The sequence below is a fragment of the Marmota monax genome, unplaced genomic scaffold, assembly GCF_021218885.2.
Source record: "Marmota monax isolate L192 unplaced genomic scaffold, Marmota_monax_Labrador192_F-V1.1 WCK01_AAM20220418_F8-fsc00122, whole genome shotgun sequence".
NCBI classification, from domain to species: Eukaryota; Metazoa; Chordata; class Mammalia; order Rodentia; family Sciuridae; genus Marmota; species Marmota monax.
In genome coordinates, this window is record NW_026695223.1 from 3,849,036 (window position 1) to 3,871,564 (window position 22,529).

The window sequence follows — 22,529 nt, forward strand, 5'->3', positions numbered from 1 at the left end:
ATCTGCCCATGCTGAGTGTCCACACAGACAATGCCCTGCCTGCTCGTGCCTATTCTCTTCCTTGTCTTCAGAGGGCACTTCTCAGGGTCTTGCTGGACTGACCTTGTCATATATGCACATAACGACCTTCCCTTTCTTGATGGAGACTGGGGATTTGGGCTACTTGTCTTTCTCCTGCAGACAGTAACCTCGGTGGGCAGGGCCAATTGCTTTGTTCCCCACTTGCTCCAGTTCCTGGTACCGTAAATGAACAAATCCAGACATAGGCTAGACTGGGTCCACTCCAGGGTGACTTGGGAGTAAACCTGGTGCTGAAACTAGTTTTGTTCTTGGGCAATGCCCTTCTGGGAGTTTCCCTCCACGCGTGGACCCCTGAGCTGGCTTCATCCGACCCCAGGATCTCCACGCTCCATTGTCCCCTCTTTTTTGGTATTGAGCAAACAGCGGCCAGGGGTCCTGGTCCAACCCCCATATTTTTATAAAGGTTTTATGGGAACGCAGCCTTGTGCCTTTGTTTCCGTGCTGTGTGGTTGCTTCCATCCATAAAGACGGAGCTGGGTAGCTGCAGCAGAAACCAGATGGCCACAGAGCCTAAAATATTTACTACCCAGGCTGTTAAAGAAAAAAGACCATTCCCTAGTATAAAGCAACAAGCAGGACACCTACTGTGTGCTATGGGGAAAATCGAGTAGGTGTGTCATGGTGACAAAGGGGTGGTTCAGGGTTTCAATTGGCGTGATTCTCTTATCAGCATCTATGGTCAGCATCTTCTTCAACAGGTCAATGAACTCCCGCCGGTCTGCCTTCTCCACCAACATGTCACTCCCTTCCAACTCTGTAGTCATGTTCACCTGGAAGCAAGCAGGACAGGTGACCAAGGGCCTCAGCGAGCCTTGCCTCCCCCACCTCTCTTTACTCTGTCCTGTCCCTCCTGCCAATCTCCAGGCCCCTTCCCAGCTCAGGGAGGCCACCTCTGCCCCTGTGGAAGGCACCACCCACAGGCTGCTGTAGCCCCCAGGAGGTGGCTTTGCTCTCTGCAGGAGGAGGTCAGGCTCTGGGAAGGGGCGAGGGGTAGGTGGCACCTGCAAACACATCTCAGTGACAGGACGGAAACTGCTCCTGCTTTAATCAGCTAAGTCAAAATGTAGCTCTCATCACACCTCATTAAAAATAACTCAAGATGAAAGAGTTCTGGAGACTGGTTGCATAAGAATGTGATGCACCTAATTCCACTGAACTGTACATATAAGAAAGGCTAAGATGGTAATCTTATGCTCTATGTTTTATGACAATTAAAAGAAAAAAGAATCACAATGAAGCAATACAAAAAAGACCCAAAAAATGGTTTATTTAACCTTCAGAAGGAAATGGAAGGCTCCAAGTGCCCTCTTCCTCCATCTATAGTAGGTCACACTTCTCATGGCTCCCTGAGTTGGGACTGGAATCATTTTATTCTCTGTGTTCACTGTGGTCACCTCTGGCCAAAGCAGGCAGGGTATCTGAACACAGGATTTTTCTTCCAAGAGAAAGTTTCTACCAGGTTGGCTTTTTAAATTCTTGTTTTTTTGGCACTTTCTATTTTTTCCAAGGCATGCTCTGGAAAGCAATTTCAGTGTTCTCAGACAATCTAAGCTACTAATCAACTGACAAGTGTGCTTTACTCAGAATCAGGATTTTTGGTTACATTCATCTGCAGTAAGAGGTGTGCTAAGTGTTTATTGGACTATAGCTTTATTTCTCATTGCTTTAAAGAAAACTCACTTTGGGTTGTCCTGATTTTAGACTAGTCTTCACACTAAAAATAGCTGAAGTTTTAGAATTTTCTCTGGGGCACGAAGTTGAGAGTCTATGGTCCCTGCTAGTGAGCTGAGAGAAAGTAAGTGGAGTAGGTTGAATTATGTTCCCCTGTAAGATATGTTCCTGGGCTGGGGTTGTGGCTCAGTGGTGGATTGCTTGTCTCACATGTGTGAGGCACTGGGTTCGATCCTCAGCACCTCATAAATAAATAAAATAAAGGTACTGTGCCCATCTACAACTTAAAAAAGAAAAGTCTTAAAAAAAAAAAAAGATATGTTCCTGTCCTAATCCAAAGTAACCGATGCGGTGTTTGCAGATGTGATCAAGTTAAGATGAGGTCACAGTGGATTAGGGTTCTGCCTTTATACTGAACACTGAGCCAGAGATGACACAGGGAGAAGGTCATGTGGAGAAGGAGGCAGGGATGAGAGTGATACAGCTACCAGGCAAGGGATGTGAGGATGCCAGGGCCACCAGAAGTTGGTAGGGAGTCATGGATGGTTTTCCCTGGGGTCTTCAGAAGGAACACAGCCCACAGATGCCTGCACTACACACCCCGGCAGAGGTCCTGCTGCACGTGGTGTTCAAAAGGCTTGCACTGCATGTTCACCCACGGCGCTTACCTGGGCCATGTCATCTAAACAGTTGAAAATGTACTTTCTTGCTTCTTTTGACTTAATCCCCGTCTCTGCTTCATGGTCATCTGGTGTCTATCAAGAGAGGCAAAAGCTGATTGGTAATGTGGCTTAGCTCCTAGTCACTCAGTCTCAAACACTTGAGCTCACGCTTCCCGCAGAGGGTCCTTCCCACCTGGTAGAGAAGAGGCTTTGATTCTTCTTAAAGTAACCTGCACACTAATTCCTTTATTCATCCACACTCACTCATCCTTCTGCCTTCCCATGAACACCTCCATTCATGGCCTGCTCTGAATCAGCAATGGAGTATTCTAAGATGAGGGCGGTCTGCCGTGTTCCTGACTTCCCTGAAGCCTTCCCTAAGTTTGAGATAGGTGGAAAAGCAGGAGCCCCTTCTTATATAATATGTTATATAAAATATTACTTTATGTAATAAGTCCTTATACACGAAGCTCTCCCAGTGCTATTTCAAAGCACATTAACCTATGAAGTAGTCTTCATAACCACACTAAGCAGGATGATTGCTAACCCCATTTTCCAGACAGGAAAACAGGAATGGAAAGCCTAGGGAACTTGCAAAGGTCCTCTGGCCAGCAGGTGGCAGGTGGCTCCAGAGCCTGTGATCTGTGCTGCCTGGGCACGGACACAGACATCCACTGCTCCCATTGGCTGGGAAACTGCTGTTTCCAATTGCCATGAGGTTTTGGACTCATCCATAGACAGAGGTGATTGATCCCAGAATCTCACTCAAGGACAGCACACCTGAAACTGCTGACTCCTGGGAACAGCTGGACGAGTGGGATGAGGCTCTGCCTCCCGCCTGGCTCACCCTCCTCCACCCGAGGGCTTCCAACTGGACCTGACCTTGATGCTCATCTTTATAGTGGCCAAATGGCCTAAGAGTGCCTGCTTAGTTCACAACTCTCTTTTCTCAATCTTCTGTGACTATTTGCCACATGTTATTTTTAAACTATATTAGAATCTGGCTGTAGTTTCTGCCAAAAAACCACCCACCCACCCTCCTGCAAAAAAGGAAACACCTCAAGTGAATATAAAACATATTTAAGACTTTTATTATTTTCTCTTTCCCAGGAAAATACATTAATTTGAATTACTAGGCACAGATCAAAGTGAAGGCAAAATATGTTTCCATTTGTGTAAAACCTGAAGAACTTACAGCGTGCCACAGAGCACACGCCACCTCAGACCAGACCACGGGGCCTTGCTGAGGCGGTTCCTTTGCCCGGAGAACCCTTCACAAACCCCTCTGCGTCCTACAGGGCCCAACCCTACATTCTAGTTCTCAAGGTCGTGGGTCAGAGCTTGCTGCATGTGAGCCTGGCTCCCTCTGAACTCTGTATTCCTCCAGGCCAAGGGGTAGCTCATTTCTTTCCCTAGAACAAATCAGTCCTCGAGCCTCATGGAGTAAAATCCTGGGAGATTAATGATCTTAACTGGGGACTCAAGCTTCTCAGACATCAGTGGGCCAAGAGGAAAGGTGCTTTTGAACTTGCAAGTTCAGTCACACCATGTATTAACAACCACACCCCATGCCCCCATTTTGCTCACCAAATTAAAGTGAGACCTGGGATCAATGCACTAATGTCAAAAGCGCCCCTCTAATGGAGCTGTACCCTCCTTCCTGAGTGTTGGGCCACTGGCGAGGACGGAGGGGATGCTCTTCCTACCTTCAGTCTCCACAAAGGATACGGCGAGTCTGTGTCACGGTTGAAAAACCTAGTTGTCTTTGTCCCTGCGCTTAATAAATATTCAGCTGGCAAACCCTGTGTTTGTGAAATATACCGAATCTGCAAGAAAAGACGAGAAGGGGGTCAGGGCTTTTCTTGTCACTGTACATATGGCGTACTCATGGCTCTTGTGGATTTGAAAAAAATGGAAATGACAGTTTCATACAGAAAGAAGAAGGAAAAGAGAACAAAATAGCAAGGTTAAGAGAAGCAATTTTGGGAGACAATGAGTGAGTCCATGATGGCACCCATAGGTAGGGTTAGAAATGAAATGCTAATCAGGATATTTTTAAGCTGAGGAATGAGGTCCCGCTGTGAATACCTGTGTCATTGGGACCCACCTGATCATACTCGGAAGCTCCTGGATACAATGGCCAACCCAGGAACAGCTCTGCAATGACACAGCCCAGGGACCACATGTCAATTGCCTCGCAAAACGGTAAACCAAGGATGATCTCAGGGGCCCTGGAAAGGAAGAACGTAAGGAGCCATTAGCATGTGGAGACGTAGGCAGCTGTTTCTACATGAACTCTGGCTTTCCAACCTGGGGACTCCTACTGACTGCCAGTGGAGGCCTGTGGTGCCCAGGAGAGTTGGTGTGGTGCAGTGACCCATCCGCTCTCGGGCTCCGTCTGGCTGGCTAGGTGTAGGGCCAGGCAAATCTGGGGAGCAGATCTTATAGGAAGCACACTTATCAGCTTCACTACCTACATGCCAACCAGATGAAATGATGACCATGTGAATGGACTAGGGAGCCAGCTTTTATAACTAAAGACCTGGAAATCTTTGGAGGATGCCTGTTTTTTTACAAAGGAATTCTGACACACAAATATTCTCCTTTTAAGAAGATGTGAAACAATTTGTTTCCACCAAAACAATGGGATTAAGTCCAATATCTATTCTCACCGGTGATTCTTTGCTTGGGGATCTATCTCACATTTTCTCAAGGAAACATTACTATTTTGTTTTCATTAGCTTCTACAAAGTTAATCTCAGTAGAAGATCTCTCATGTTACAATTATCATTCCCTGTTCATGAATACATTATCTAGGAATCAACCAGAATTCCATTAGAAGCTACCAACAACCCATTCTTGACTATAGGAGCCAATGTCCCCTCACACAACAGACAAGGTCACATAATGGAGATTTCAAAGGAAACCACTTAAATTCAGAAAACTGCACATGAAATTGGTAATCAAAACCAGAGACTACAGAGCACACCCTCTTCTCTGAGCATTTGTTACGACTCAGTAGGGGTACGTCTTAGGGACAACCAGGCTCAAAATTTGACACGTGAACCCAGCTCATACTCTTTGGAACTGTGGCCTCGGGCTCTGTGTGATACAAAATACATCAGCCCCACCGCAGCTTTCTCCCTACGTTTCCCACTTGATAAAGCGGAGCGAGGGGAGGCTGTTCTGCCTGCCTTTAGCAATCAAGAGCGGTAGCCAAGGGCGGAGGCTGTCCTCCACCAGGTCACCTTTTGCCCACCTGACAGGAGGGGTGCCAGGTGGCCTCTGCTGGATTCTGATTTTCTGGATGAATTTTCTCCATTCAAAAAGCAGGCTTCACCTCCCCCATTTAAATTTGCTCTCATTGCTAATCTCCCTTCTCTAGAAAATAGTATTGAAAACAACAACAACAACAAAAAACCCAACCAAACAAACAAACAGAAAAACCCCACTAAAATACCTTGTTACAAAGTTTTGATTTTTCAGATGCACAAAGGAGGGGGAGATGGTGTTTCTGGAGTCACCTCACTGTTGCTCTGGGCAGTAAGGGGGTACGATGGTCTGAATGCTGAATGTCCCCCACAGGCCCTATGTGGTCCCCCGGGGTAGTGCTACCGGAAGGTTGCAGAACCTTTGGGAGGTGGGGCCTAGTGAGAGGCCCTTGGGTCATCGGGAGCATGTCCTTGAAAGGGACTTGGGCCTCCAACCCCTTTCTCTTTCCTTTTTGCTCCATGGCTCATGATGGTTTTGCTCTGTCGTGCTCTCCCACCAGGAAGTGCTCCTTACCCTAGGCCCAAAGCAATGGGGCCAGCTGACCATGGACTGGAACCTTCAAATGGTGAACCAAAATACCCGTTTTGTATCATAAGTCAGTTGCCTCAGAGAAGGAAAGCTGACTAACAGAAGGAGAGTCACTGCCGGGAGGGCACGGAGCACACTGCCCCGGTGCTGCTATTTCACAGGCCTTCCATTGTCCCTGTCCCCTCACTACTGGGGATGGCTGCCAGTGCTCTCCCTGGCCCCTCACTCTCCGTCAGGCCACTCTGGGCTGCTCTCGCCCTCTGGCATCCAAGAGCTGGGGCTGCCTGGGTGGCTCCATGATGAACCCTTGTTTCAGGCAGCCTCAACCCCAAGCCTGCCAGGTCACCTGTGCCCCATTCCGGGGCTCCCACATTCACCATCTTAGTGTGGGATGGCGAGGTCCTAGCTGGATCACCTCTAGTGTGCTGTAAGGATGGGTTCAGTTTCCTTAAAAAATCGCAGACCTCAGAAAGAGAAAGGAATGCCCGAAAGCAACCCTACAGAGAAAGGGCTGCAGCGCCTGCCGTTCTTCCCGCCTCGCTTGCTCTAGAGTCAGTGCCCTGCCTCCTGTCACACGTGGCGCGGGCCTGGGCTGCCTTCGGTGGGTGGCCAGCATGGCTGGATGTGGGGATGTGTGCCACACCGTTCTCCAGGCCCCGCCTGAGGAAGGAGGCAGTGAGTTCCCTGGGGTCTTCTCTGAGCTTGACCTTGGCCCGGCCCTTCCTATCAGTTAGATGGGCTCTCGCAGCCCCAAAGCAGGCCGCCTTTTACCTGTGGACACCTCCCTTTCCAGTTCCTGTCCCCTGGAGCCATATACAGCAGAATCCAAAACTGAGACTGTCTCCCTGGCACTCTGGTGATGTTCTTGGGCAAGAAACAGAAGTCACAGGTCTGGACAGCTGACATTACATGAGCAGGGCCTGTGAAAATTGCTTAGTTGACCAAGAAAATGAAGCGCAGCCACTCCTGGTACCATGACACACACATACAGCACAGGTTTTTCCTGCTCTGACCACAAAGAATAAACGCTCGGGCCTCGGCTTAAATGGTTGGGGAACAGAAGAACAGCTCTGTCCTGTGAAGGGCGCTCAAGCTGGGAGGGTGACACTGGAGCATGGGGCAACTGTCAACGGACACGAGACGTGTGGAACACAGACACCAGACACGGAAAGTAGCTGAAGAAGCACCCGACAGCACCAGCAACTCCACTCTAGAAAACAAAGCGACTGCAAGGACAGAACAAGCAAACGCGACAACACACCCAGACCCAGAGGGTCCTCGCCCTCCCGTCTCCCGCAGCGCTGCCGGGTGCCCTGCCACTCCCCACCCCAGTCCCCGGGGTGATCTCCCCTGTGGTTTCCATCTCTTGACCCACTGTATCCCCTCAGCCTCTTCTAACGGGACCTGGCGATGCTCTGCTGAGTACTGTCCTTGGTGAGACTGGCATGGCCTCCACACTGTCATGTCCATGGTCAACTTTTCACCCGCAGACCCAAGAGCTGCCTTTCTTCCACACAGTCCACTGCTCCACTCTTGTTCTTGGTTTTCCGGGCACCATGGTCTCCCAGATCTGTCCATCCACCCCTCTGCTGCTGGCCTGTCCACTTCCTTTACTGGCTTGTCTTCCTCTATCCACTGTCACATGCTGGCGAAGCCCTGGGCCCTGCTCATCTCCTTGTCGATAATTGACATGAGTTGAATTTTGTAAAAGATAAGCGAAAGTTGCAATCCTGGGACCTCAGAATGTGACCTTATTTGGGGATGGGGTTGTTGCAGGTGTAATTAATTAAGATGAGGCCATACTGAAGTAGCTGGCCCCTAATCCAATATGACTAGTGTCCTTATAAGAGGGGAATTTGGACACAGCCACAGCAGCAAAGGGGCCATGTGAAGACAGAGACAGAGTAGAATTAGCTGCCACAAGCCCAGGAACACCTGGAGTTACCGAAGCAGGAAGATGTAGGAAAAGACACCCCCTGGAGGCTTCAGAGGGAGCATGACCCTGATGACACTGGATTTTGGTCTTCCAGTCTCCAGAACTGTGAGAGAAGTTTGTGAATAAGTATCCACACATTTTGTAGCATTTGTTATAGCAGCTTTAGGAGACTGATACAGTAATCTCACTCCCACAGGTTTAAACTCTGCTTGTATTTCCAAATTTCTGTCTCCATCCCTGAATTCTTTTCTCAGCTCCTGACTTAAGTCTGACAGCCTGCTGTCTCCTTGTTATGCCTCTCAGTCATCCTAGAGTTCATGTGTTTAGAAGGAACTCTAAGCCAGGCTCCGTGGTGCACACCTGTAATCCTAGCAACTCAGGAGGCTGAGGCAGGAGGATGGGCAGTTCAAAGCTAGCCTCAGCAAAAGCAACTCTGTGAGACCCTGTCTCTAAATAAAATACAAAATAGGGCTGGGATGTGGCTCAGGGGTGGAGTGCCCTTGAGTTCAATCCCTGGTAACCCACCCCTGCCCCATACAAAAAAAGGGAAATCTACTTCATTCCTCCTCTCCAAACCAATTCCTTCCTCTTCCCCTCACTACTTGGAAGGGAGCTACCCACCCTCAGATGCTTAGCCAGAAATCTGGAAAGGATCTTTGATCCCTGTCTTCGTCTCTTCCCTCTCCGCCATCCAATCCATGCACAGGACCAGCTCCAAAGTCTCCCACACATCAGTCCCAGGTTCTCTGTGTCTCCTGGCAGGGCTCTGGCCCTGGCCGGCCGTCCCACCTGGAGCTTCCTGTCCAGTTCCCATCCCTTCTGCCCTCCCTTGCTTATGTGCTGGGAATTGGACCCGGGGCCTTGAGCCCACCAGGCAATCCATCCACTCTCCTGCTTGCACCCCCTCCTTCTCAGCTGCCCTGCTGCACCTAGGGTGAAGTTTGAATCCTCCACGGCCCAGGCTCCACGAGCCCTCCCAGCCATTCTCCCAGCCCCTTTCAGGTTCCGCAACCCGTCGGTGCCTTCCGACCCTCACGGGACTCTGTCCCTGCCTGGAATGCTCTCCATGGCTGCCCATTGCCATCCTCGCACCTCAGCCTAACTGTCACTGCTACAGACAACCCCCTGACGACAGCTGGTCTCCATCTATGTGCCAGAAATGTCACTGTACAGCACTTTCCCAGGAACCTGCCCACTGTGTCTACTCTACCAAGTCCACAAGGCAGCATGGTGCCTGGTATCTAGTAGCCACTCAATCAATACATGTTTGCTGATTGAATAAACCTTGATTAAATATAAGCAAGTGCTAGAGTATGTTTGTGACCCACTGGAGGTTGGAAAGCAGTGCAGAAACGGGAATGTCAGGGTGAATCTGCTGAAGGAGTGGAGGCTGGGGCCCCAGGGCAGGCCTCAGCCAGGGGCGAGGGGCAGGTGTGGGCCAGCCCACGCTCACCTGTAGAGGCGCCTGAGCGGGGCTGCAGGGAGAGTTAGAGACACCTATTTGCAGTTGCTTGTCAGCAGAAAAGAGGAGGAGCAGGGTTGGAGTGGCCCCAAAGTCACGTAGGATGGGGATTTAACACCTCGGATTTGGTCCAAGCCTCTCGTTTTGTGGCCACGGTGTCATGCCCTGGAAGCCATCTCCCTGCCTGGTGACACAGAGGCTTGCTATATCAGGGCCTTCAGTGCACCGCTGACCACCCGAGACCCTTGCTGCCTTTTCTGAGCCACCTTGAGCTCTTCTCCCTCCCCAGGGATGCGTCTTCTCTGCTCACAAGAGACACATTTCGGATACAGCCTTCTTTCCTGCCCTCCCCTCTTCCTTCCATCTGCTCTACTCAGACACACCTCCTCTGGGCTGGCTTGCCATGGGACAAAGATGCGAGGAATGACAAACTCACACCAGCCAGGCTCAATAAATATTAATGGAGCACCTGCTGGCCCCACATCGTCTCAGAGAATCTCCTCATTCCTATTTTGGGACGTCGAAAATACTTTAAACATACATAAAGTGTCAGACAAAATTTACACCTAAGAAAGAAGGATCATTCTTTTCCAACATTTCTAACGAAAGACAGTGGTAATCTTGACAAATGGCAAAGTGGGGGTGGCCTCCAGGCACCAGGCAGCGTGAGCACATCCCTCTCCCCACATCCAGAGCCTAGCACGGTGCCTGGGGCACAGAAAGTACTCAGTACACACTGCTAGAGGGAATGGCTGTGCCAGCTGCAGCCCCCAGGTGGCTGGTCTCCCCACCTGGGAGCTGGCAGCCCTCAGCAAGAGGCAGACTCTCGGCCTTCTGATTTCAGTTGGAGAGGTTCGCAGTTGGCTCCAGGGCAGGGAGAGTGGCTGGCTCCTGAGCACAGGGCACAAGGGTCCCCGTACTGCTGACCACACCCCTGCCACCTGCTGCTCCTCACCTTCCCTGTTGCAGCGCCTCTGCACACCTCTGTCTGAAAGAATCTCCTCAATACTACTTTGGGACATCAAAAAATACTTGGAACATACATGATGTGCCAGACAAAACTTGCACCTGGGAAAGAGAAGGACCATTCCTTTCCAACATCCCCATGACAAGACACTGAAAATTCTGTTTTCCTATAGGAAGAGAAAAAAAAAAAAAAAAACAACCCAACTGTCATTTTAACACATCAATTATTGAAGCTTTGATATTTAGCTCCTCTGGCTCTCTTGCTACCCCTAGATGAGCCCAGATCATGTGACCCTGCAGGGGACGACCTCCAGCTGAGGTGTGGAGATACAGACGGAGCCTTGGGCTCTCGGGCCCAATCCCATCCCGGGGCTCTCAGGTTCTGTCGTCACCTGCTTCCTGTGCTGGAATGAGGATTCAATTAAACAGAGCATCCTAGGAAGCACCTTGCAGGGCCTGGCATGGAGTAGCAATCAACACACATTAAATCACTTATCTATTATCTTCCTGAACCCACATGACAGTAATCAAATAAGAGAGCATCTCTTTCTTTTTGCAGCGGATACTGAAGATTGAACCCAGGCGTGGTGCATGCTAAGCACAGGCTCTACCACTGAGCTAACCCTCACCCCCTTTTCCTCATTTTTAAAGCCCCCTTTCCTTCTTATACCTTGAAACATTAGGAGACTGTTTAACCAACAGCCATGCGCCTGTCACTGGCTTTGGAAGCAGAACTCCCTATCCATCCCCCTCCTTTCACTTGGTCCCATATTATCACTGGTGGCATGTACTGCACTGTGCAGCCAGGACTGAGAAGGTGGTGCCTGTCCTGGGCCATGTGGCTCCTCCTAACCAAGTGGTCTTGAGGTCAGAGTGATGCCCAAGAATACAGCCTGGGGACCAGGTCCAGGGGGGTGCTCGGGGTGTGCTCACAGCATCAGAGGCAACAGTGGTCTAAGATGCAGGAAGGTAGCCTCTACTCACCCCAGCCTCCCCCACCAGCTGAACACAGGCCGAGCCAATGTCCCCCTCACACCCTCGGTGCTCTGATAAACAGGGCAAGGTTCAGCACTCCCGGAGCGAGCAATTAATCTGCAGCACTAATCCGAGAACACAGGGAGAGCTGAGCGGTGCTGGAAAAATGTTACTCAATTTCCCCAAGTTTTTATTTCACCATCTATAAATGTGATTATTAATCTCGCTTTTTCCTCTTGTCTCTACAGCAGCTTATGAAGATAAATTATGGTCAGCAGAATTATAAAGCAGTTTGAACTCCTTGGAAGCAAGACACTCTATTAGTCCGTGGTATTTTATAATCACTGATATTATAAGGTGTACTTGAATTGAACTGCAGTGAAAAAGCCCGTTCCCACAAATATATGTAGATTGAAAGTAACCTCGGTATGGCTAGGGCAGAAGCAATCAAAATGTAAAATTGTATTTCAGATGGGTTGTTAAATCTTATGTTTCCACTGCAAAAATAAGGAGACTTGGCAATGCTGTCATGAGCTCTGAGCCACTGTCTGAGCCGGTGACCTGAGTGGAAGCAAGGGATTACATCAAAGCAACAAAGGACCCAGGGAACAGCCTCTGAAATCTCAAGCGAAGGGAGGAGGAGAAGGAGGAGGAGGCGATTTTGGAGAAATGGGAGCCAGAGGCAGAAGAGACCTGTGCGGAGGGCAGGGGCAGGAGAGCGCCCTGGGAGCCACTCCAAGGCAGAACATGCTCCCACCACTGACGGGGGAGCAGGCCAGCACCTGTGCAAGCGGAGCTCAGCGCACACCCGCGAATCCACGAGGGCCCAAGTGGAGATTTAAACAGTGATAGAGGCCGAGCTGGTCCCAGGTCACCCTGGCACATTTGGTTTTGAAAAAGAACAGCTTTTTCAACAAACAGGAGGTTTGAGAGGAGTTGTCTTTTCTGTGGTCAGGGTGTGAGGTGGAGAAGCCGAAGGAAACAGGACCCAGGGTGGGGTTCTAAGAACAAAAGGCGAGGTTGACCAGGAGCCCCCGACTGTATCAGCTTGCATGGAGCCACCTCGGAGGGGCTAAACAGGGGCACCCTGAGGTCTCTGGCCTCGCACTTTGCCCTGTGACAAGCTGAAGAGACACCCTGGTAGGAAGCTGCTGCTAAGAGAGGCTACCATTCCCGAGGGAGAGCCAGGAGGGCACTGCACACGCGCCTTGGATGCTTGCAGCTTGATACAAAGCACAGAGCAAGCTCATGCAGAGATGTCCCAGATGTTCTGCCACCAATGCCCATAAAACTCCGGTGAGGATCATTTCAAGACCCTCCCAGGTGACTCTGTTGCCATTGGATACCTTTGGCTATCACCAACAGAAATGCTCCAGATACTGGGCCAATCGTGTGATCTGAATGGGAGGATGACCGTACTGCAGTTTGGTCTAGATGCTGACATTGTTCTCATGCCACACCTGGACAGTGTCTTGAAGGAAGCTGGCTTCTTTGAATTAACTGGCCATTTCCAGGATAATGTTAGGATCGGAGAGGCAGGTTTTGGATTTGTATTGCTGTGAAGATCTTGGCTCTGCATAAGATTTTCCTGGTGCGCACTAAATACAGACGCACCCCCACCCCCCACTCACACATACTTTTTCCACTGATCTAAAATCAAAATCAAAATAAAAAATCTAACTTTCTTGCTTTTATACCAGACAGAAAGGTTGGCTCTAATCTCTAAAGGCTTCTGATGATGGTGGTGTAGAATGGAAACCTGTTTTTGGAGACCAGAACACATTCTAATGCTAGCCTCTCAATTTATGCAGCAGGATATGTTAAACAAAATGAAGAAGGCTCAGCAGAGATGCGGGCCACCTCGACCACACTGACACCTTTTGGTGAACTACAAAAAGCGAGAAGGAAGGGAAAGAAAAAGACAACAAAAGAACACTAAGAATTCAAACCCTAGTGAGAGGTGTTTCCAGGAAGAACCAGCTTGGGTCCTTTCCAGGAAGCCCATGGGGGTCACTTCAAAGACACTCGTACTGCCCTGGAATTCCTAGAATCACTGCCCTCCTGACACACAGTACTTACTTTGCCTGTCCCCAGCCTGGGGCCCTGATATCTCCTAGTCTGGTCTCTGGTGACTTTACCATGAAGCCACACACTTCTGGAGAGAGCCTGGCCTGGCCTCCCAGCCTCTCAGTGTCACCAAGCTAGGTTTCATGCTGGGGCCATTTTCCAAAGTATGTGCTCAATAAATGTCCCTGGACGTACCTGTCAGCCTGGGATACAGAGTCACAAAGTTCTGTGAGCAGCCACACATAGTTATTCTGTTTACCTATGGACAGCTCCAGGTTCTTTTAAAGTTTTTTAGTCTTTTTTTCTTTTGAGGAAGATAGCACACATACAAAGAAGAGCACAAGAAAAAAGTACAGCTCAATGTACTGATCAGAAAACAAAGGCCAATGTCACTACCAGTGGAGTGAAGAAATGGAACATGGCCAGTGTGTCAAAACCCTCAGGTTCCCTGCCACACACCACCCCTTCTCCTCAAAGGGGCTTTGGGTGGTGACGTGTGGTTGGCTCGCCTGAGCCAGGTGTGGGTGGCACTGGCAGAGTGGACCCCAAGCCTCAGGGCAATCTGCCCTGATGAGCTGCCTGAGCAGGTGATGGGGTGATGGCGAAGGCCGAAGCTGGGAACATGCCACAGCTGGCTGGGGAAGCGGACAGAGCCGCAGACAGTCTCTTATGACAGTCCTTCTTGTGGTTCCTTTTATTGATCGTTTTGCTTCTGCTTTGTAAGTTTTTTGACTGAGACTGGGGGTTGAAACTGTGCATTTGGAGCTTCTTGAGGGCAGCTTCTGATTCTAGAAAGGCCCACCCTGTATTGCACTGTCACCTGCGGTCACCTTCAGCTTGCTGGGGCCATTCCTTTTCCTCTGCACTGGGAGGGAATTTGAAATTTCAGTTCCTGTGGATCAGAAGCACATGCGGCATCTTCACTTCATGCATCCTGGTGACACGGTATCTACCAAAAGTGACCATGAGATGTCAGGCAGGGAAAGGGCTGGCTTCTTCCATGTGAACCTGTTACTCACGGTCAACCTCCCCAAACCCCCCCAGAGAAAGAAAAGCTTACTGAGAAAGTAATATTGCACATGTGCAGCTTTACTGATCTAAATGTCAAAGTTCTCACTGCTTCAACATTTGGCTTTGGCTAATTCGTGGCTAGTACTTAATAAATGTTAGCTGGAAAATGACCATGAGCAGAAGAGCCACTGTGCTGTCCTTCCCAAGGGTTCCCCATGCCTATGCTAGAGAGTCCCCAAGTCCTTAACTCATACACGAGGGGCTGGACCACAGTCGAGGCTCATCTCTGGGGCATTTCCCTTCCTTCCAGCACCATCCGGTCATGTGCGGTAGAGCTGAGCCACAGCCATTCTGTCTGATGGTTTGGGGTAAGAGACTGGCACCCATGATAGAAACTTGCTCTTTCTTTGAAAGGGAGACACATTCAGTGTCACCAACTGAAGCTAGTTCAATTAAGAGAGCAGAAGCCAGAAACCTAAGACAGAAAAAAGAGCCCACTGAATAAAGATGCCAAACATATGTTAGCAGGTGAATTTCCGTTGCAGCCACTGGGATATTCCCATAGGAAAAGCATCATCAGAGAAGCCTCCTTCCCCCTGCTGTATTTTTTGGTAGAGAATGATTGAGAAAGAAGGGTCAAACCTACTCACTCCCTAACTAAGTTAGTTTCCAAAGCCAGGAGCCTTCCTGGCCAAGGGAGTGTGTTCTGACGTAGTGGGTAGAGGAAGTGGCTGTCTCTAGGCAGGCAGGGGTACACGAGGCTGGCCTTGCTCTCTGGGAAAGCACACATGGTCCTGGCACCAGCAAAAGAGGACTCTCTGAGGCATGTCTTTCAACCAGTTCTACGGAGGAAATGTCCACAGAATGGACTTGACCAAGGTTTGTCTTCCCACAGCAGGACCAGTTGGGATCCACCAAGGTCAGGGCAAGGCTCTCGTGGCAGCTGGTTTGTTCTAGCAGAAATTAGGAACCAGGAAACTCTGCCAAAGAAAACGGGCATAAACTCCAGGTCTCCGGCAAAAGGCAGCTTATTTAGGGAAAACTTTCCAACCCTCCAGTAGTCCTGAAGGGGTAGACAAAACCAAATCCAACCTATGTTTGCTTTCTTGTGTTTGAGTCATGGAAAAAAAACTCAGCTGGCCCCCACTAGGGGGTGCTGAAGTGTAGCCGACACATGATCTGGGAGCCATCTGTGGGGACAGAGGGGTGGAACACACTGAGGACAGTCACTGCACCTCACTGTAGGAAACTCACAGTAAACTGCACATCACTGTAGGAAACCCACAGTAAACTGAGATATTTCTGTCTGTGGAATGGGGTTAGTCATTCCCCCAGATGAGGATACCACTGCCCCATCTTGCCATAAACAGATTTTTTCATCCTAACAATGGGGCCTCTTTGTAATCTAAGCGCTGGGACTCTGTCTTTGGAATGGAACAACACTCAGCAAGAGAAGTCAGGCTGTCCATTTTGTTCTCATGAGCACCAAATACTGCTCTGGACCAGGGTGGAATCAGTGTGTGGTCCACACATTAGCTGGGAGTCCAGAGGCAAGAGGGAAGAAGGAGAGAGGGAGAAGGAGGAATCAGGTGAGAGCAAGAGGGGAAGAGGCTCTGGGGTTTACAGGGGGGTCCCTCAGTTACTTCCATCACAGTTGGCCTCTTTGGAAAGCACCTCTCCTCTTGGCTACCTGCTCAAGCCTTTCTGCCCCACACCGACAGGTGTGTGTGTGTGTGTGTGTGTGTGTGTCTGTACACGCACATGTGTGTTTTAATGAGAAGAATGTATAGCCAGCTCTTTCCTTGCCTGGGAGCACCTGCGGCCATGGACTATGCATTTCTGATCTCGGTGTACCCTGCAGCACCTGCACAGACCCTTTGTGAGGCGGTGCTGGTGGAAGGTCACGCGTCACATGGCTCACACTCGCCACCTAGAAGAGGCCGTGGTTCATTGTGATCTTTTTTCTACCACCAAGCACTATGCCCCAAACATAGTAAATGCTCAATACACAGATGTCTGCTGAGCTGAAGTGAGTGGCTGACTTTGTGAAGAGGTGACAACAGGATGTCTTACTGTGTGTTCATTTTGGAGGAAAGAAAGAGGAGGGAGCAAGCAGGCTCTGAGAGTTCCTCCTGATGGTGGGGATGTCAGTGGGAGGAATCTCAAGAGAAAACTTTAAAAAGCCCGATTTTTAGTAGGAGAAGATTGACACAGAGTTTGTATCTTTCAGAAATATAGAAGCTGAGAAGTGGAGGGGTGAAAAAGGAGAGACTCTGTATTTGAGATGAAGAAATAAACAATAGGTGGAGATGGGGAACGGGAGGCAGCTGGGGAAATTTTTAAAAATTCATCTAAAAACACCCACAAGCAATTAAGTGGATGCTTGAAGGAATGACAGTGATCTTTGGTGTAAAGAGCTCAGTTTCTTTCTTGCCAAAGAATAACGCTTTTGTGTAGCATCTGAACCAACCGAGTGGTGGCTGTGGTGCTTGCCTCTGTGGTGTAGCTGCGGAAGTAGGTCTTGCACACATGTATTTAGGCCCGTCCTGGATTCTCTGGGCGATCAAGACCTCCTCCAGGAGAGAGGGCCTACGTTTGCTTCTAAGAAGTGCTTGGCAGAGTGCTGCTGGGTGGACGCTGTGCACAGCAGGCGCTCAATCAGCATTAACTGACTAAATGGAGCTAACCAAACCCCATGGTCCCCAGTTGGGAAGGCTCTGACACAGGACTGTCTAGTTCCTTTTCGTTTGGTCTCAAAAACAGTGTGTTAAACAAAACAACAGAAAATCCCCAATACTCCAAAGATTCAACTCGAGAGTCAGTTTTGAGGCTAAGAGAAACCGTTCTGCCTAACTTGTTGGCAATTCTGGCTCATGTGAAGATCCAATGCGGCCTTCCTTCTTCTCTCTCCCAAGCCTCCCTGACTTTACGGAGGCCGACAGATCTCCCGTGATCACAGAGCCCAAGGTTACCGGCTCTCGCTGGGGAGTCATGGCTCAGACCAGAAAATCAACAGCTGGGGAGAAGTGTGGAGGGACCTACCAGGGGCTCTGGGGCCAAGGTGCACAGCACACAGTCCCCGCCTGGCCACCCCCCAGGACGATGTCAATAGGGCTGAGGTGCAGTGAGTCTTCACATTCGCTTAAACAGATCCTATTCTGAAAGCCTGAGCCTCCTTCCACCCTCCTTCCCACTCAGTTCTCACCAGCCCCTTTGCAATATCACCGAGGGCCACTCCCGGGGTTCCTCTCCTGTGGAGGGCAGGGCAAGGGGAGAAGGATGCCTCAGGGCCTTTTCCTCCGCCAGATGTATTGTGTTCAATATGAACAAATATTTGTGCAGCCTGGGTGTTTACCATCAATACTGGGATAGAGTCATTAGCGATTAGATTTTTCTATGGGAAGCAGCAAAACCACAGGGGAGAAAGCAAAACCCCAAATGGAGGAGCAGAAACACCAAGGGCTGGCATCTGAAGGAATTGCTCCAAAACAATATGAGAAAAGGCAGAACTGTATTTCCTCTGTTCTTCTAAGGGGAAGTTCAGAAAAAGGTCAGGAGAGAACAATGCAGGCCATCTATCAGAGCAGCCTCTAACCTAGAAGGTTCCTCACCACGCGGCCTCATTTCTCAATTCTGTAATTACCACCCCCTGCCACAGATCGCACGCCACCACAGCCTTATGAATTATACATTTCATTTCCCTTTACCAACACCCCTACGCGGTGGCCACTGCCGTGGTGGGTGACTATGGGGGCTGGGATGCTGCAGGGCCCCTTTCCCCAGGTGCACACACAAATGTCCGGGGCCCAGGGCACCAGCATGCACCCCTGCAGGCTGCTGGTGGCAATCTTCAATTCCCAGGCTACGGTTTTGTTTACTGAACAAACAAGAACTGGCTACCAGCAGGGGTTTTCCTGGGGGAAATCACGCGGGTACCTTTCCTTCCCCTTAAAGTTTTACTCAGGCGAAAGCTGGTTAAAATGAATACTAGTGGTGGTCTTGGTGGAGGCCAAGACTGTGGGGTCTGGGGGTGTGTGTTTGGAGGTATCAACAGCAGCATGCACTCACTCCTGCTGTTGAGCTGGGGTGTGGGTCAGAAAGGGGGGTGCCAGGAATGGAGACCAGGTAGGAACTGGGGTAACCCACCCTTCCCATTAACTGGCACTCCATCTCCTACCAGCACAGAGGGGCCTTAGGGAGGCTCTGGGCTATTTGTTATCATAAATGCTATTAGCATATTGAAGGGGGTCCTGCTCTTTGTTCAGAAAGAATTTCCTTTAAAAACTTGAGGTTTTGTGAAGCAGTCATCCTAGGTGATGAGGAGAACATGCCAGGGAACAGACAGGTGAGCAGTCGCTGAGTCCCCGGGAGAGCAGACAATCACCTGAACCCATCACTCTAAGCAGTGTGTGAGTAGGCTTTTAAAATTTATTTTTAAAAATGCGTTTAGATGCTTTCAGGGAAGACATTTCTAAAATGTGTTATAAAAACAGGATATTTAGGGCTGGGGTTGTGGCAGAGCCTTATCTGCCATGTGTGAGGCACTGGGTTCGAATCTCAGCACCACATATGAATAAATAAAGTCCATTAGGATGCTAAACATTATTTAAACCAAAAACCAAAACCAGGATATTTAATTCCTGAGGTTGATCGCAGGAACACAGTAATGGGATACAAATCACTATGACATAAGAGTTTATTCTCTTAGGTTTCTTTGAAAAACTACTCTCAGTGTTGGACCATGTGTCTATAAAGGATTTACTGAGGGACTATGGAGGGCATAGCAGTGACAGACCACTTCCAAGATGGCCCTGAAGATCCACGCCTCCTGGTATTCAACATCCTTGTGTGGTCTCCTCCCACAGTGGGTAAAGCAAGCTGTGTAACCAAAATAGCTCCAAAACGATGTGTGACTCCTGAGATCAGGTCATAAAAGACATGCAGCTTCTGCCTTGCTCTGCCTAGAATTATTTGTCCTGGGAGAAGCTATCTGCCATGCTGTGAGGATAATCGGGCAGTCTTAGGGTGAGATCCACTGGGCAATGAACCAAGGGCTTCTGACAAGAGTACCAGCTTGCCAACTACAGGAGTGAGCATTCTTGCAAGATCTTTCATCCCCAGTCGGTCAAGCCCCTGGGTGACCACAGCCCTGGCTAAGGGCTCACTGCAATCTCCTGAAAGAACTCGAGTTGGAGATGTTCAGCCAGGTTGCTTGCAAGTTCCTGGCCCAGAGGATTGTGAAATAATAAATGTTAATCACATAAACCACTAAGTTCTGAGGTCACTTGTCACGTACCAATGACTCATATCCATGCATACCTGTAGAGGAGGAAGACCATGCAAAAGAAGCTACAATTCATTCTTCTGACCAGCCCCAGTGGAACAATGACCAGATACCTGACACTGTGCTGGACACCCCACCTGGTCCCTGTTCAATGGGAATCACTTTAAACACCTCCTTCGACGAGTGGCACGATAACAGTGATGTCTAAGGAGAACTTCCAAGCTCCCGAGGCAGGCAGGACTGAAGGGAAAGAGTGAAGTTTGCACCTTGCTGTCCCACAGGAAGTCCCTAACAAAGGCACATTATCAGTTTGGCCTACATGGGATTTAAATTTTTTTTAAGATTAGTTATGAACATTAAAAACTCAGACAACAATTCCTAAAAGTTTAGATTTCTACCTTTTCTTGAAAACCAAAAGCTCAGGCATCAGTCACAATGGACTCAGGCCGGGTGGTGTCACCCTCCTGGGCGATGCCATGTGTCGCCTGCTGCAGGCCTCACCAGCTCACCAACCACGCTGCCTGGCCCTGCGGGCACTTGGGTTTGCCTCCATAGGAAGCGGTCAGGTGCGGGGAGGGCAGTTGCAGTGTCTAAAGGAATTACTCCTTTTAGTTCTGTTGGGGGCCTTTGGAAGGCTACGCCAGTAGTTTTCTTGTACTAAACAAAAAGAAAGTTTAGTCAACAGCCGCCTGGGAGGCAAGGGACACCTTAGAACTTAGAAAGCATGTAAGGCCATCATTGCACTTTACATTAAGCAGCGTGAGTTTTAATAGGAGGATCCCATGTTCAGTTCGTGCAACGCTTGTTTATGAAGGTCTTCGTTATATAAGACCTCCGCTGAGAGGAAGTGCACTGCTTGGGCTCACTTTGCAATTTGGCTTCCCACTATAACAATAATTTACAATAACAGAAGAAAGGAAGGCTTTGGCGCCATAACTCAGTGAATATCTGCCGGATTCTTCCCTTCTACAAGATACAATAATATAACCTTTTTGGCTGAGTCCCAACTCTGCATTTGAAAGAGGATTATAATCAGTTTTCAGAGTGGCTTACTAAGGAATTAACTAGACAATCACTGGATAACTGATTCTTGAGCAATTCTCTATAGCCCTTTGCAAATTTCTGGAAGAGGAATGTGAGGTAAGCAGTGTCGTACTTTCAAGTATATCCTGCCCAAGTGGGCAAAGACTGGGTGTGGGGACAGGACCTTCGGGTTTACTTAAAATCACCTCAAGGGTGATTTTATATGAAAGCAGGAGCAAGACAATCTGCCCACCTCCCTGCTCCCCCAAGCTCAGGGAACATTAGTGCAGGATTGAGTGATTATGTAGTAGCCTCACTCACCAATATTTATTGAACTCTCAGTATGCTTGAGACTCTGTTGGAGAGTGTTTCAAAGTCATGTTTTCTGCTCTCATGAAGCTTATCCTCTGGTGCAGGTGCATAGAAAGGGGGACAGCAGAAGCAATGGAGGTCAGATGCAGCTAGGTTTAGAGGGAGTAATCTCTTCCACTCGATAAGTATTTACTAAGCATCTACTCTAAGCTGGGCACTGAGTATTTGGTCAACAAGGAAGTCGGTCTCTTGTGGAGCTTAAACCCCAGTGGACGTCAGTGGACTCTGCTCCAGCCTGAGTGAACAAAGGAGACTTTAGGAAGGCTTGATTTAGAGAAGTTGGTTAGGGACAGGCTAACGCTAGGTGGGTCTTAGAGTTGGGAGCGGGGAGAGGGCACTGCAGACGACTAAACAGCCCAGGTGGAGGCGCAGAGGCAGGAAAGCTTGAGGAAGATACCATGGGCAAGGGCCGTAGAAGGGCAAAGGACACCGGGGATCCACATGTGACATCTGTTGTCATCAGTGCTGACTCTTACTCCTTATGCCATGGACCTGAAGTGGACAGTAGGCTCTGCTGGGAGCTCTTCACTCAGGAGATGCAGACATAAGGGGGTTTGTCTCTGAAGCACGAGCTGAGGATTCCTAACTCTGTAACATGGACAGTGATTTAGAGACTTTATGGGACAGACCACACCTCCACGCTGCCACCACACACTGGCTGTAGGTCTGACTCATCAGGACTACAGAAGCAGGCCCGTGCCACCTGGTAGAGCAGGCCATGCAGAGGCCCGGGTGGTGGGCAAGCAAGGGAAGAAGCCCTGTTCCTCAAGGAGCACAGCTGGGAGCAGCTGGCCTGTGTGACATTGCCTTAGCCAAGCTTTGCCACCCGCACACAGGAACAGGAGAAGCCTTCTCCCCTTCCAAAGGTGGCGGGGCCAGGGAGAGGGTATACTCCCTGCCCCCTCCCCAAGACTGTTTCTTTACTGCAGGGACAATGTTGTACACATGTGGCCGAGCTTGTTAAATGACAAAGTCAAAGAAATCTGTCAGGGTCCTGATGGCACAGAGAACGAAGGGTTTCACAATCCTGCAGGTTTAATGGCATGAGCCACACATAAAAGTTGCTGCGACACAAATGTGGCTCTTAAAGTTAAGCATGATTCAAACACATCTTGGCACCTGCTAATGCACTTAGGAAGGATGGAGTCTTTAGGGTGGCTCTGTTATAGACTTTCTGGAGTTTGTCATCTGGTCCCACTGGGCCTCTCCCGTGAAGGC

At 49.5% G+C, this 22,529-nt stretch overlaps 1 protein-coding gene across 7 annotated transcripts in view; it reads right to left on the reverse strand.

Annotated features, from left to right (window-relative positions):
* Hipk2 (homeodomain interacting protein kinase 2) overlaps window positions 1–22,529 on the reverse strand; it is a 188,557-nt gene that overhangs the window by 61,113 nt on the left and 104,915 nt on the right. For all 7 annotated transcript variants that reach the window (XM_058575733.1, XM_058575735.1, XM_046434172.2 and 4 more), the window contains exons 3-6: window positions 4,522–4,645; window positions 4,121–4,240; window positions 2,421–2,507; window positions 667–851 (exon numbers count right to left, since the gene is read on the reverse strand). In XM_058575733.1, the coding sequence (XP_058431716.1) occupies window positions 667–851; window positions 2,421–2,507; window positions 4,121–4,240; window positions 4,522–4,645 (516 nt within the window). The remainder of the gene's footprint in view (window positions 1–666; window positions 852–2,420; window positions 2,508–4,120; window positions 4,241–4,521; window positions 4,646–22,529) is intronic.